This window comes from Neovison vison, chromosome 10 (genome assembly GCF_020171115.1).
Source record: "Neovison vison isolate M4711 chromosome 10, ASM_NN_V1, whole genome shotgun sequence".
Classification (NCBI taxonomy): domain Eukaryota; kingdom Metazoa; phylum Chordata; class Mammalia; order Carnivora; family Mustelidae; genus Neogale; species Neogale vison.
This window is the reverse complement of record NC_058100.1, coordinates 72,816,188-72,829,861: the sequence shown is the minus strand read 5'-3', so window position 1 is coordinate 72,829,861 and position 13,674 is coordinate 72,816,188. Positions and strand designations below refer to the sequence as shown.

Below are 13,674 nucleotides of genomic sequence, written 5' to 3'. Positions count from 1 at the left end.
GCCTGAGCGTGCTCCCCGGATACTCCCAGGGAATCATGTACAAATCCAGCATTTGGAAGTTAAACTTAAATGCCCCAGCATGGGGTGAGGGTGGAGGGGGAGTTGTATTTCCGTTTGCAAGACTCCATGAAGGTACTTGCTTCTGTCAAGTCAGGCACTCCCTGTACCGTATCACCTTTGTTTTTAGGAGCCCTGAATTTTTTCATGGAGCTTGTGATTCACATGCACATTTTCCTCCAGGTACACATGGCCAGTCCCCCCCCAACCCCCCCAGCCAGGCACAAACCTATCTCCTACACCCCTGCAGCCCCACGGGGTGGGCGCAGGGACACCCACATACAATGCCCACACACACGGGCGTTCCAGGCCAAGAGACAGCACCCCGGAGCCCCACACCAGCCCTCGCAGCGCAGGGACATGGGACTCACGGAGTCACGTAGCTCTGGCGGGCGTCCTGGCGCCGCGTCCTCATCAGGGCCTTGTACTCGCCCACCCGGAGCCGCTTGCCCTCCACGATACACGTGCGCTTGGGCCGCGGCTTGTACTTGTAGTCGGGGTACTTTTCCAGGTGCTGGCGGCTCAGCCTTGCCTGCTCCTCGTAGTACGGCTGCTTCTCCTGGTTGCTCATGGACTTCCAGCGGGAGCCTGGCCCAGCCCCCGGGGGGCGGGCTGTCAGTGCGGGGCTCCACCCACCCTCCCCAGCACCCCCAGGGGCCCCGAGACATGGGTCCCCAAGTGAAACCACAACGGATCTATGCGCCAGCATTTAGCAAGAACCTGGCCCAACACGGGTGCTGCTCGGAGTCCGAGGAATGAATGAATGAATGAATGAAGCTGGCACATGTACTGGCACTATACACCCAACACCCAGGTCTCCAACCACCCAGCAACTTCTGGGAGGCCTCTGGTCTGCATGATTTGCATAAACAAAACAGCCAACACCAGGCCACCAACAACAGACAGTCCCCCAGCCCCCTGCTTAAGGCAAAACACCTTGTCAACTGTCTTGGTTGACAAGACATGGGGGCCTCTGTCTTGAAGACAATGGCCAACTTCTAGCCCCACCTACCCTCCATCCCTCCTTGACCTCCAGTCAGGACCTAGAATTTTAAAAAAAACCTTTCTCCTGGGGCAGTGGCTGGCTCAGTCAGGAGAGCATCTGACTCTCGGTTGGGAGTTTGAGTTTAATTAAAACGTTTGTAAAAATTATTGATTTAATTATATATATATATATATATATAAAATTAAAAGACCTTTCTAATGATAGCCCAGAAACACCAGTCCTTCCTGTTTCCTGCCAGAGCCAGAGATCCAAGGGTCTGGGCAAGCATAACAGATTAGGGAGAGACCAGGTGTTAAAAAATGTGTATCTACACACATGTGCGTGCACACACACGTACACACACACATATACACACACACCCTACTTCTTAGGTGCAGAGCCCTACAATGATTCAAGACCCCAGGACCTAGCCTCTAAACATCCTGCCTGACCCCTGTGACTCCAGACTCCTCTGAAAGTCAGGATGATGGGGACTGTCACCCAGCAAGGAGACCACTGTCTCCTGGAGCCCTGAGAGCCCCTGACACCCCACTCACTGCCCCTTACCAAGGATCTTGCTGATGCTAGAGTTGTGCATGTCTGGGAAGGCTTGGAGGATCTTCCTTCGCTCATCCTTGGCCCACACCATGAAGGCATTCATGGGCCTCTTGATGTGGCTGCTGTTGCGGGACTCGGGAAAGTGGCGGGAGCCTAGGGGACAGGGCTGAAGTCAGACAAGCAGGGCAGCTCCTCTAGGGTAAGGAGGCCTCCTGGGCCGGCAGTCATCTCCAACTTGATCACTAGGGGGCGATGGTGGGGCACCCACGGCCACCATGGACACCAGCAGCAAGACCTCATCAGAGGCCCAGCCAGAAACTAGGGACTGAGAAGGGACAGACACACAAGGGGACTCCAGAGACAGACTATGGGAGAAAAGGCATCAGGGACAGAGACAACCTGACCCACCCTGGGCCCTGTGGGAATCAGAGGAGGGCCCTCCCCTCACCGTCCATGTCGCAGCCCAACATGGCTTCTTCAAGGGGGTGCACGCAACTCTCCTCCAGCCGCTCCTTGGCCGGGGATGTGTCCAGGCTGATGAGGTCCTGGGGTTGACAGAGGATATCGGTACATCACTCCACTGCCCTCTGCATCACCCCACTGCCCTCCTCACTCACCCCTCCTCGGGTGGTCCCAGCCGCAGTCTATTGTCGGATCCCTAAGCCCTGGTGCAGGGGAGTGGAGGGCCATACCTTCCGGAAGGGAGCATTGGGAGAGCTCTCTAACGCCCCACTGTGGCCATGCAGCAGCTGTCGAGCATCCTGAATGGCTTTGGTGACAGCGTCCCCTTCACCGAGGAAGCCTATGGGAGGACAAAGGGCAGCAGAGGGGGTCAACCCTGTCCACACCAAGCTACTCCTGCAAGTTATTCACCTGGCTTGGGGTCCCCTCTTGCCCCCTGCACCGCACATCCACAAGGCGGCACAGTTTACGTTGGCTGTTGCACAGTGTGCCAAAGACTAGAGAACCGCTTTCCCTGAAATTGTGCAATTCAGTGGCCTGGATCCCTGATGTGGAGATGCCCGGTCAGATCTGGTGGGGGGCCAGAGAGCAGGGGAGCTTCTGAGATGCTAAGTGTGGAAACAAAGAGGCCAAAGGCAGGTCTAACCCACTTTCCAGAAACTATAAGCCAGAGAAGGGAAGGACATGCCCAGGGCCAAAGGATGCCCTCCTGGCAGAAAGCTTACCCAGTGGCAGGCTGGGCGGGCTGGCCTGCAGGTCCCGTGTGGGGGCCCCATGGCTCGGGGGGCGGGGTCCACAATTGTTCATCTTCAGGCTGGGGGAGCTGGAGGCACTGGGCAGCTCGGGGGCCTTGGGTTTGGCCGTGAGGTTCAGGGGCTGGGAGGGTTCCTGAGGGAGACCCCAGAGATCAGAGGCTGAGAAAGACACTAACGGAGATCCAGAGGGACAGAGGGGACACACGGTAACAGCGAAACAGACAAGCAAACCGGGGACAGACAAGCAGATGGCAGGAACAGGTGAACAAGGACAGAGGAGGGCCCCCATCACCTCCTAGGGAGGCAACCCCAGCCATCCCATGCAAGGGAGGCTGCCCCAGGCCAGGGGCAGGGTGGAGGGGACAGTACCTGCAGGGGGTGGTGGGCAGCCATGGCCCCCGGCCTCTTCACCACGGGGGCAGGGGGCGTGTGCAGCAGCGGCAGGGGGTAATCCACTATGGAAAAGGCGGCAAGGAGAAAAGTCCTGGATGAGCACAGAACAGCAGATGGCCTGCTTGACGAGGTCCCAGCGGTACCAAGGGGACAGAGGCTCGCAGCCGGCCCAGTTTGCTTCCAGACAGGTCTCTCCCCAGCCCCAGAGTGCCGAGGGCCTCCCATGCCCTCATGCCCGGCTGCCCTGCCCTTCCCAACCCACAGAACCTCAGGTTCCAACCCAGTGGTGACAGAGGACGGGTATAAACCAGTGCTCGCTCTACGAGTACTTGTGTTCCGTACCCACTATGTTTGGAGTACGAAAGCCGCTCCCCATGTTAGCCCGTCTCCCGCAGTGGCTCACGGTAATCCCTAGCGTGGGGCGTACAACAGGCTCTCGGCCCAGCACCCCAGTGTGCAGAGAAACAGAGATGGGAAGACGAAAGACGGGTTGCCCACATAGCTCAGAAATGGGAACACAGACCCGGGAATCCGGGTCCTCGAGACGCCACAGCCCATCCTTTCCCCTTTACGCAGCCCCCAAACTCTTCATCCTACTGGGCTCACCTCACTCGCCCTCAACCCAGCCCCGCGTCAAGGAGCGGACGATTCAGGTGGAGAGCGGAGCTGTGTACACAAAGCACTAAGCCCAAGGCCGGTGAGGATACGGCCCGCGTGGGCAGCATGCCGGAGAGCTGGGTTCCAGCGGGGTGGCCGGAGCAGGCTCCTTGGGGCTAGTGGCTGCAGGCGGCCAGGCAGAGGGGAGCAGCGGGCTGAAAGCCAAGTTGGGGGAAAGGAGACTGGCCCAGGATGGGCAACCTTGGGAGTTTGCGGACCTGGTACAGTAGGCGTCAGGGCACCGTGTAGGGCTCGTGAGCTTGGGAAAGGCACTCCACACCGGGTTTGGAGAAGGGCCCTCTGCTTACTAGGATTCTGGAGCCAACAAAGCAGGTGGCAGTCTGGCCAACTGAGGACTTCCACAGCTTACTTCCTGCCTCCCTTGTCCAGAAAGCACGGGGACAGGCGCACCCCAATACCCCCAGGCCCTGCCCTCCTCACTCTGGCAGCTCTAGTCACCTGGAGTTACAAACGGGGTCCATGCTGCTGGCCTGTTCCCCCTTCCTAGTCTCCCTACCTTCCCGGCTAGAAGCTTCCTGAAAGACAGGGCCTAACTTTTTCAGTCCTCTGTGTCCCCATCCCCCTGGGGTGCCTCGTGTAGAATGAAGCAACAGTAGAGTCAGTAACCCGCGAACTGTGCCCCTAGTCCACAGGTCCTGGTGGCAGGACAGGAACTCACTGGCCTGGTCTCGCACATAGAACAGGGAGGGTGAACCCGAGGGACTCGACCTAAAAGCAGTCCCCACTCCTGGGGCAACTATAGGCAACATCCCTGCCCTGTCACCTTTCGCAAAGAATCCATTATCCTGGCCTACGAATACCCTGTGCCTCTGTCCTACCACCTCCGCCCGAGTGCAGGCTGTCCGGCTGTCCCAGAACTTCCTGAGCAGCACCCCCACAATGGTTCACGCTCCAGCTGGTACCCCCCGTCCCTCTCTGCTCCCCGTCACCCACAGTCGGTGTGACAACACACCCTCTATTCAATCGTTCAAGTATATCTGGTTCTACAAAAAATTCCCTCGCCAGCCTGTTCCATGACCACCCCATCACGCGCTCCCCTCAACTCCAACCCTGGCCAGCTTCGGGCCTCAGGCTCCAGGGTCTCCGCCTCAGACTGCCCTCGACCCTCAGCTCCCAGCTTCAAACCCACAGTCCACCTCCCAGGCCCCAATTAATTTCTGACCTCCTCAGAAAGCCTTCTCAGACTGCCCGGTTACGAGTATCTTTCCTCCCTCCCCAGACTGCATATTCCGGGAGCTCCAAGTCCACCCTGATCACCCCACGGCCGCTGGACAACACAGCGTCTCACAGGTGGCTGGCGCTCAGTCTGTGTTCACCGGACTTCGGTGGTGGGGCAGAAGGGGCACAGTTGGGGAGAGACAAGAGTGAGTGAGGGGGCCACCTGGGTGGCTCAGTGGGTTCAAGCCTCAGCCTTCGGCTCAGGTCATGATCTCAGGGTCCTGGGATCGAGCCCCGCATCGGGCTCTCTGCTCAGCAGGGAGTCTGCTTCCTGCTCCCGACCCCACCTGCCTCTCTGCCTGCTTGTAATCTCTGTCAAATAAATCAAATCTTTAAAAAAAAAATGAGTGTGAGTTTGGGAAATAGACACCTCAGTGAATGTCCGAGAAGTTACTATTCTGGTCCAGTAAAGGTACCAGAGTTGGGCAAACTGCACCCAGACCGGCGGCCACACTCGCTTCTGTCTGCAAAGTACTGCTTACTGTTGAAGTGCTACTGTGTTTCATTCTCACAGTGAAGTTCAGAAAGAAGGGATTCTTCTTCCACTAGACAGATCCAAAAGTGAAGCCTGGGAAGGCCACGTGGCAAAGGAATGCAGGACTGCGGTCCCGGGCTCCTTCCCGAACCTCAGGACAGCCTCTGGTAGCAACCACACCCCACCCCACTCACCTGGTTTGCAGGGGATGGGCTGAATAGGCAAGGCCAGCTGGGACTCGGGAGTGACAGGCAGGGGCTGGTGGCTCGGGGGGAAGGCCGGGATCATGACATAAGGCATGTTGACCTGCTGAGGGCGAAGAAACCCTGTGTGAGTCCCTGTGGGCCCACACAGCTCAGCCCAGGACACGGCACGGGGGCTGGGGGGGCACATGGTGCCGGCGGGGGGACCCCTGATGTAGGAGGCAGAGAGACCCCAGACACTGGAGGCCCGGTATCTGGTACAGGGCCAATCTTCAAAAGGCTCCAGCGGACCCCACATCCCCTCCTGCTACCTGCCCTCAGCTCAGCCCCAGCTGGGGACGAAGATCGTCCGGCCACTCCCTTAGAACAGAGGAAGGTGACGAGGGTCCCTGGTCAGAGCAGAAATGAGCCCCCTCCTCAGGGTCATGTCTGAGTAATTCCACTTAATCTGTGCCCCGTCCCTCCCTGTTCCTGGCATGTCCCAGCTGGCATCACCGCCCCCCTCCCCGCCCTCTGGCCACCCCCCTTCTTTACCTGGATCTGCTGCTGGAGGAGGTTGATCTTATGTTGCTGCTGAATCAGCTGCTGCTGCTGCTTGGCGATCTGACAGCAGGAAAGAGCAGGGGGCACGGCCATCAGCCCCAGCCCCAGCCCGGCGCCCGCCACCCCCGCACATACCGTGCCCTGGACAGGGCAGGCAGCAGGCAGCCCCCCTTCACAGGCCTTCCCCCTCTCCACGAGCTGCGGGAGGTGGGGCAGGAAGCAGCCAGCTGCCCTCACACAGAGCCCTGCAGGCCCCCTCTGCTCCCCGGGCCCCCACAGGGCTGTCCAGAGGGCAGCTCTGGGACTCCTAGGGCCCCTGCCCCCAGCCTCGGGCCTGCACTTGCCAGGGCTGCCCCCAGTGTGCTTCCCTCCAGGCCCTGATAGCCTCCCCCTCCCCCAGCCAGCCAGACACCACCCAGGACCTACCTGCTCCTGCTGCTGCCGGGCCAGCTCCATCTGCTGCTGCTGCTTCTCGAACAGCATGGCAGCCATGTTCTTCTGCTCGGAGTGCGCCGTCAGGAGCTGGTCCCGCAGCGTGGACAGCTGGTGGATCATGACCAGGAGCTGGAGCTCCTTCTCGGCCAGGCTCTCCTGGGTCCCTGCTCCACAAGGAAACAACCACTGGTGAGAAATGTTGTTTTTCTGGCCATCTGCCCATCCACCTGAGGTTCACTGGGCAATTGCTACTGCCCGGGTCCCTGTTAGGGGCTAAGTGACAGAGGACGGAGACACGATCCTTGCTCCGGAGGGGGCTTGCTTGCAGTCCGACAACCACCTGCCCCAGAAGGTTCCCACCCACAGCCACTGCTTCCAGCCCCTGGAAATGCTGGCCGTGGGACTTCTCAGTCCCGCATCACTTCTTGGAGGCTCCCGAGTGCCCCAAGCTGCAGGATCAGTGTGGGTAACTATCCCACAGGAGGGGCCAGCGGGACTCGCCACTCAGGCCTTGGAATAAGACGCAGGAGGCACGCGGAAACCCGGGGTTCAAATTCCCACTTGAACGGATCCTGTCTGGGGGCTCTTGGACAAGTAACTGCTTCTCTGTGCTTCGGATTTTTTAATGTACAGATGAGCACAAGAACGGTCCCTTCACAAGGGTGCCGTGGGGCTAGGATAATGAAGGTAAGGCTTAGTCCAGAATCTGGAACATGGTTCTTGCCCAGTAAGGGCCACTGCTTCCTGTCCTCCAGCTGAGCTCGTGACGGATGCCACCGGGCCAAGCTGCAGACCACTCGCCTCAGAATCACTCAGGGAACCTTCGACAAATACACACGCCCAGGTTCCCAGCCCCTGGAGTTCTCATTCAGCAGGTAGAGTGGAGTATGGGCATCCGTACGCTCTTCAAGCTCCCCTGGGGTTGTGACCGACCACACTGGGAAAGCAGCCACGCTCAGGCACCAAGCAGCAGCCCTTGAATTTACTTAGTGAGGTCCTGGTGGCCCAGAATTCATTTTTAGCAGTGAAAGGGCACGTCCAGCTCATCTGATACAGTTAGACACAGATCCGGGAAGTGGCAGTGACCTGCCAGGGGTCACAAGGGTTCCTATAAGATACTCAAGGACCATGATTCCCACCAGGCCTCGCCTGCCAGAGAGGCCAGATGGAATACTCAGTTCCCAGAGGAGGGATGGTGCCGACCCCCGAGGCCAGGCAGGAGGGGACCCAGAGACCACCTCCCCACCCAAATAGCCCTATAGGCCCAGATTGCATGGCCAGGCTGGGAAGAGGGAAAGGGTTTAGATACCCTCCCCTGTCTACCCACATGGGCCTTCACCTTTGACATCTTTGGTTTCCACAGAGCTCCTTCCCAGAAACCTCTCCTTCCAGTCACTGGACAGTAGCTTCTCAATAGCGGGCACGACTAGAAGATACGAAAGGGATGAAGAACAGTATTCCCAGCACCCTCCATGCCCGCCTCCAACCAGGGCAGACGTCTTACCCTGCCTTATTCCCCACCCCAAGATTTTATTTGAGAGAGAGAGAGAGCGAGAGAGGGAGAGAGAGAGGGAGCGCGCGAGTGAGCACGAGCAGGGGGAGCAGCAGAGGGAGAAGCAGACTCCTCCTGAGCAGGAAGCCTGATTTGGGGCTCAATCCCAAGACCCCGAGATCATGACCCGAGCCCAAGTCAGAAGCTTCACAGACCAAGCCACCTAGGTGCTCCCAGACATCCTACCTTCTTTTAAATGTTGGTTGAAGTCCAGCTTCTCCTGGCTTCCAGAGGCAGCCTCAGAAGCTCCCGGTCTCTTGGGTTCCGGGGACCCATTGCTCTCAGGGGAGCTACAGTCCTACAACACACACTGCATGTCACTGTCTCCCTCAAGAGAAGGGGGCAGACTGCAGGGGGACCCGAGCAGCCCTGGGACGTGCACTCCCTCTCCACCACCACCACCCCCCGCCAGGCCCTCTCTCCCCATCTTCCCAACCCTCCCTCTGGCTTTGCCCCATATAGTGAAGGCAGAAAAGGTTTGCAGACCAGAGATCAGGATTTCAGGCCTGGCTCAGTGACTCACGAGGCGCTTGATCCCACATGAGACTCTGAACTTCTCTGAACCTGACTTACTTCCCTCTTCTGAAAACAGAACTATAAATACCTCCCCTGTCAGGGCTGTTGCGGGATCAAGGACGCAAATGCACGTGAACGAGGCTCACTGCCGCAGTCCGAGTGGCCAGCGAGCTCGTCCTCATGACTCCCTTGCGCACAGCCACAGCTGCGGCTGGTGGGGGACCCCGCCTCACCCTCCTTAGGGCATCACCACCCCCCAACTCTGCTCAGCGGAGTTCCCTCGGTTCTTTAAGGCCCACCTCAAGGCCCTACTCCTCCAGGAAGTCTTCCTCAGCACTACCCGGACCCCCAACCCCTCCCACAGACCCCTCCAGGCTGGATCCCTCCTCAGAACCCTAAAATTCTCTTTTTCATTCATTTGGTTTTAATTACACATTCCCCCTTTTTACAGCTCTTGCACAGAATCAGGAATTTTAAGGATTCCAAGAACCCTCCCTGCTCATGTAGTTCAGAATGCCTTCATCTTAAGGATGGGGGACTGGATGGTCTTTAATGGCAGCTGATCTCAGGCTCAGGTAATGAGGCTGATTTTCTCCTATCATATGGTAGGTAAACCTCGAGCAGATGTATCCTGTCTCTCCAATGAGTCCTCAGAGGTGAGGACTGGTCACACGTGGGTGAAGAGTACCAGGTGAGCAGGGGTGAGACAGCGTACCCTGGGACAGGTGGCCTGACTTAGCAGCCATTCCCCACCCACCGAAGTCTTGCCCCAGCAACAGATGTTCTGCCTCCCGTCTGCCCAGCTAGGGGAGTGGGCGCCCACCCTGCCTCAAGGAGAGGCTGGGGATGGCACATGGGTGTGGCTACAAAGGCAAGGCAGGGACACTGACCCAGGAGCCCCAGGGAAAGTGCCAGGCACCTGGGCTGGAGCTTGGGAGTCAACAGCATCCTGGGGAGCCCGGGCTGGGTCTCCGGGCTGAGGTTCAGCTGCGGCGGCCGAGCCCTGGAGGGCCTCATGGCAGGGCTCCTTCTTCCCTTCCGACTTGACGGTACAGTTCACCATGGTGCCAACGCCATCCGGGGCCAGCTGGGCAGAGCCCGGGCTCCTCATGGACATCCTGAGGGAGGAGGAGCAGAGGGAAACCGATGGTGGACTCAGCCACTCCAGCCTCGTGGAAAAAAATCAGGGAAGAGTCTTTAGCCCTGCGCTTTTCTTAAATAGGAAGGTCTGCAGTCAATCAGGCCCAGCCCTCAGCAGGCCCTGCCTGTTGCCTTGTTGGAGCTGGTTGGTGGGATGGTCCACCAAAGGAGGGGAGAGATGATCAACTGGCAGTTTCGGAGCCCAGCAAAGTGAAAACTCTGTGTGTGTGTGTAATTAGCTGACAAAGATTTTTTTAAGTCGCAAGACATCTCTTAATCTGGACCTGAACAGCTCTTGAAGTTGGTCCAGGGCGACGATGGGCTGGAATTAAGTAGCAGGTGCCCTCCATGGACAGGCCAGTTTTCCCCAAGTCCCTACCACTCCCTACTGCCCCCCACAAAAGAGGAACCAAGTGTTAACTACCCCATATACACATTTATCCCTTTTTTCAAGATAAAAGTGAAAAAAAAAAAAAAGATAAAAGTGAGCTATTTTTATAATCCTATATCCACCAAAAGTGGGGAAATAAACAAACTTAGAGATGTAAGGCTCGAAGAAAAATACTTTCCTTTCTCTAGCCAGAGTCTCTCCTTTAGAGCCTCTCTCATGGGCCCCTGTAGGCATCTGCAATGCCTCCCATAAGCAGCCTCTGCACTCACTGCTCCCATCACTGCCTCCCCTGTGCCACCCCCCTACCCCACACACACACCAGAAACAGCTCAGCAATGGAAGGATCCCAGGCAGCGATGCCGCTGGTCATGCCAGGCTCAGAGCCAAAGCAGCAGAGGCCACCCAGTGCACTTGCTCCAAGGTCACAGTGACCAGACCAGTGGGGACACCCAGCAGCAGCAAGTTCCAGGTACCCGTAGGTCCTACACTCTCTACGGGACCTTGGGAAACTTACTGAACCTCGCCACACCCATTTCCTCATCTGTAAAATGGGCAGTTCTGAGAACTAGGCAATGCTAAAATGCATCCGTTCAGGACGTTGCGTGGCACTTGTTAAGCACCCCGTGTTGAGGCACCGCAGAAACGCGGTCCCTACAAGGGACCCACAGTCCGCGCGGGCCGGGGGCTGCGTGGGAGTTAGTCATGGGTCACCCGCAAATCGGAAACTGGGGGCAGAGCAGGAAACTACTGCAACAAACCCTACAGTGATTCGACACCCACTAGTTTGAGAAGCACTGTTAAATAGAAATTTTAAGAATTTCTGCAGGGGCATTACATTTTTAGGAGAGGAGTGATAAGGCACAGATCGGATACAGCAAAACATCCCTTAAAACTGAATTGCAGGGGTAGAACCCTATAGGGCATCAACTCTGTAAAACAAAATGTTTCCTGGAACAGAGACGTGAGGCTACACGCTGGATCCAGACGTCCCATGTGGTGTTTTATAGTTTTATATAAAACAGTTACAGCTGAGTAAGGTGTGTTTGATTCGATGCCGTCTCACCAGAGCAAACTCATGCCACTTTCAAAGGGCGGGGTACCCTGGGGACCGACATGGAACCCAGGACCAGGGGAAGCAGAGCTGGGCAGACCCAACCCTAAGAACCCCGGTTTGGGAGAAAAGGTTCTGGGATCCGGCTCCGGGGCCCGGCCCCGGGGTCCCCTGTCACCACGCAGGGGCCTGGCCAGTGTCCAGGAAGCGGGCGGCTCGGCCCATCCGGGCACAGGGAGGGGCGCCCAGCCAGGGCCCGGGCAGAGGTGGGGAGGTGGGGGGCGGGGCGGGTGGGGAGGGGGGTATTATCCCGAAGCTGAGGGCAGCAATTACATAACAAACAAACCCTGGGCTCAAGCTGTGAATTAATCAAACCGCTGAAAATAAAACCTTCCTCTCAGGAACTTCAGACAAAAGAAATGAAAACAACCAGGCCGGCTGGAAAATAAAAGGCAGCGGGGCTGAAAGGGGGACAAAAGGAAACCAGACAATAGGGTGTTGGACAAAGGCAATAAAGCCAAAGGAAGTGTGACAGGCGAACAATGCGGGCCTGTGGGCTTGTGATCCCTGGCAGCTCCGCGGCCTCTCCCACACCCACCGCTCTGCCGGGCGTGGGCAGGCCACCAGGTCACCTCCTCGCTCTCCACTCGGGTCCTAAGGGGTTTTCGCCTCCATCCTGTCCCACCAGCTCCTACCTCCAAGCCTTTCTCCCACTGCAGCCCAGAGACCCCGGGGGCACAGCTGGGCACGTGGGCACACGGGTACAGGAGTGGTCAGCGGGCCTCAAGGCCTCGGTGGTTCTGGTACTGCGCCCCCCACAGCAAAAGGCTGAGCCGCCATCCATGCCCCCAGGGCCCAAGGTGAAGGCAGAGGTGATTAACAGACCTAATTAACTCTAGGACGGCACTGCCCACCACCGTAGCCGCCCACCACCTGCGGCCACAGCGCTCACAACGCGGCCAGTACCGGTGCAAATGGGGGTGTAACCTACAGCCCGGTTTCCGAGGCTTAGGCTGAAAACCAGAACGTAACCTAGCTCATGAATAAATGGCTATTGATTCTATGTTGAAATTATTATGTTTTGGATACATGGAACTAAATGAAATTGTTTTCACTTGTTTCTTTTTACACTTCTTAATGTGGTTACTGCAGAATTTAAAATTACGCACGAGGCTCGATTTGTTATTTCTGCTGGAAAATGCTGCATTAGGACATCTCCCTTGGAGCACCGATGGCCTTTTTAACCCACACTTAGCCCCCAAGAGTACCCCAGCTGGATACTGGGGTTTAGCTTTATGTTGGAGAGCTTGGTTCATCCCGGTCTCTGGCAGAGCCTCTGCTGCCAACAAAGGACTCCCAGTGACCAGCCAAGCTGGCCTGGAGGCGTCCATCTGTTCACCAGGACGTGGTGCCCACCAAGTAACCCTGCCAGGTCCTACTGCCCAGACAAGGTCCCTTCCACTTCTACAGGCGTCTGCCTCAACTTTGGGCCCTGGGCACTGGCTCTCCGCTGGTCTCTCGGGACCCATTTGTTGATGGAGAATCAACAGCCCAGACCTGATTGGCTCCTCCCAGGGTCTCGTGTTCTGTGGGGAGAGGGTCCGTGGGCAGTTTCTTCCCTCCCTCTCGAGGAGTTCCTGGAGCACAGGCCTGCTCAAGGAGTGGTCCCCTTCTCAGCCCACAGACACGAGAGGCCCTCGGAGAGGATCAGCGCCAAGCTCTGGACCCGACCCATCCCGCTCTCATTTCTCCCAGCACAGAGGGGAAGCTATAGGTGATAAAACTAAAGGAGAGAAAAAACCTGGTGACGGGGACGGAGTCGAGGTGCCGTCCTCTGCTACTTGGCAGCTGAGCGGTGCAGGCTCTAGCTGTAGGACAAGGGGACTTGGGGGGTGGTGGGTGGTCAGTGGAACAGGCTTTCGAGCTCCCCAACCTGGAGTTCTGCCACCAGCTGACGTGTGTGACCTTAAGCAAGTCACTTAACTGAGCTTCTTCTATCTCCTTATTTGTGTAATGGATAGAAGAAACCCTTTCTCACTAGTGCCCATGAAGATTAACAGAGGGTAGCCATCAAGTTGTCAGAGCCCAGGATGCTCCTAGAATCAGGTGGTTGAGAGAAAAGGGCTGAAACAGGCCTGCACACATCTAAAAGCCAACTCTGCCCAAATTGCTGTGCCATCTTGAGCAAGTGACTTCACCTCTCTGAACTCATTTCCTCCTCAGCAAAATAAGAATACCCAATCTGAAGAAATGAGCCTTTCC

General features: G+C 57.4%; 1 protein-coding gene across 2 annotated transcripts in view; it reads right to left on the bottom strand.

The window, feature by feature from the left end:
• Positions 1-13,674, bottom strand: part of SOX13 (SRY-box transcription factor 13) — a 45,221-nt gene that overhangs the window by 2,017 nt on the left and 29,530 nt on the right. Inside the window, exons 2-13 of one of the 2 annotated variants that reach the window (XM_044267667.1) lie at positions 9,750-9,948; positions 8,501-8,612; positions 8,102-8,188; positions 6,754-6,926; positions 6,319-6,387; positions 5,776-5,890; positions 3,187-3,272; positions 2,788-2,950; positions 2,293-2,402; positions 2,049-2,145; positions 1,610-1,753; positions 429-645 (exon numbers count right to left, since the gene is read on the bottom strand). In XM_044267667.1, the coding sequence (XP_044123602.1) occupies positions 429-645; positions 1,610-1,753; positions 2,049-2,145; positions 2,293-2,402; positions 2,788-2,950; positions 3,187-3,272; positions 5,776-5,890; positions 6,319-6,387; positions 6,754-6,926; positions 8,102-8,188; positions 8,501-8,612; positions 9,750-9,947 (1,571 nt within the window). In that variant the 5' untranslated portion in view covers position 9,948. The remainder of the gene's footprint in view (positions 1-428; positions 646-1,609; positions 1,754-2,048; positions 2,146-2,292; positions 2,403-2,787; positions 2,951-3,186; positions 3,273-5,775; positions 5,891-6,318; positions 6,388-6,753; positions 6,927-8,101; positions 8,189-8,500; positions 8,613-9,749; positions 9,949-13,674) is intronic. The other variant, XM_044267668.1, reaches the window with a different exon arrangement.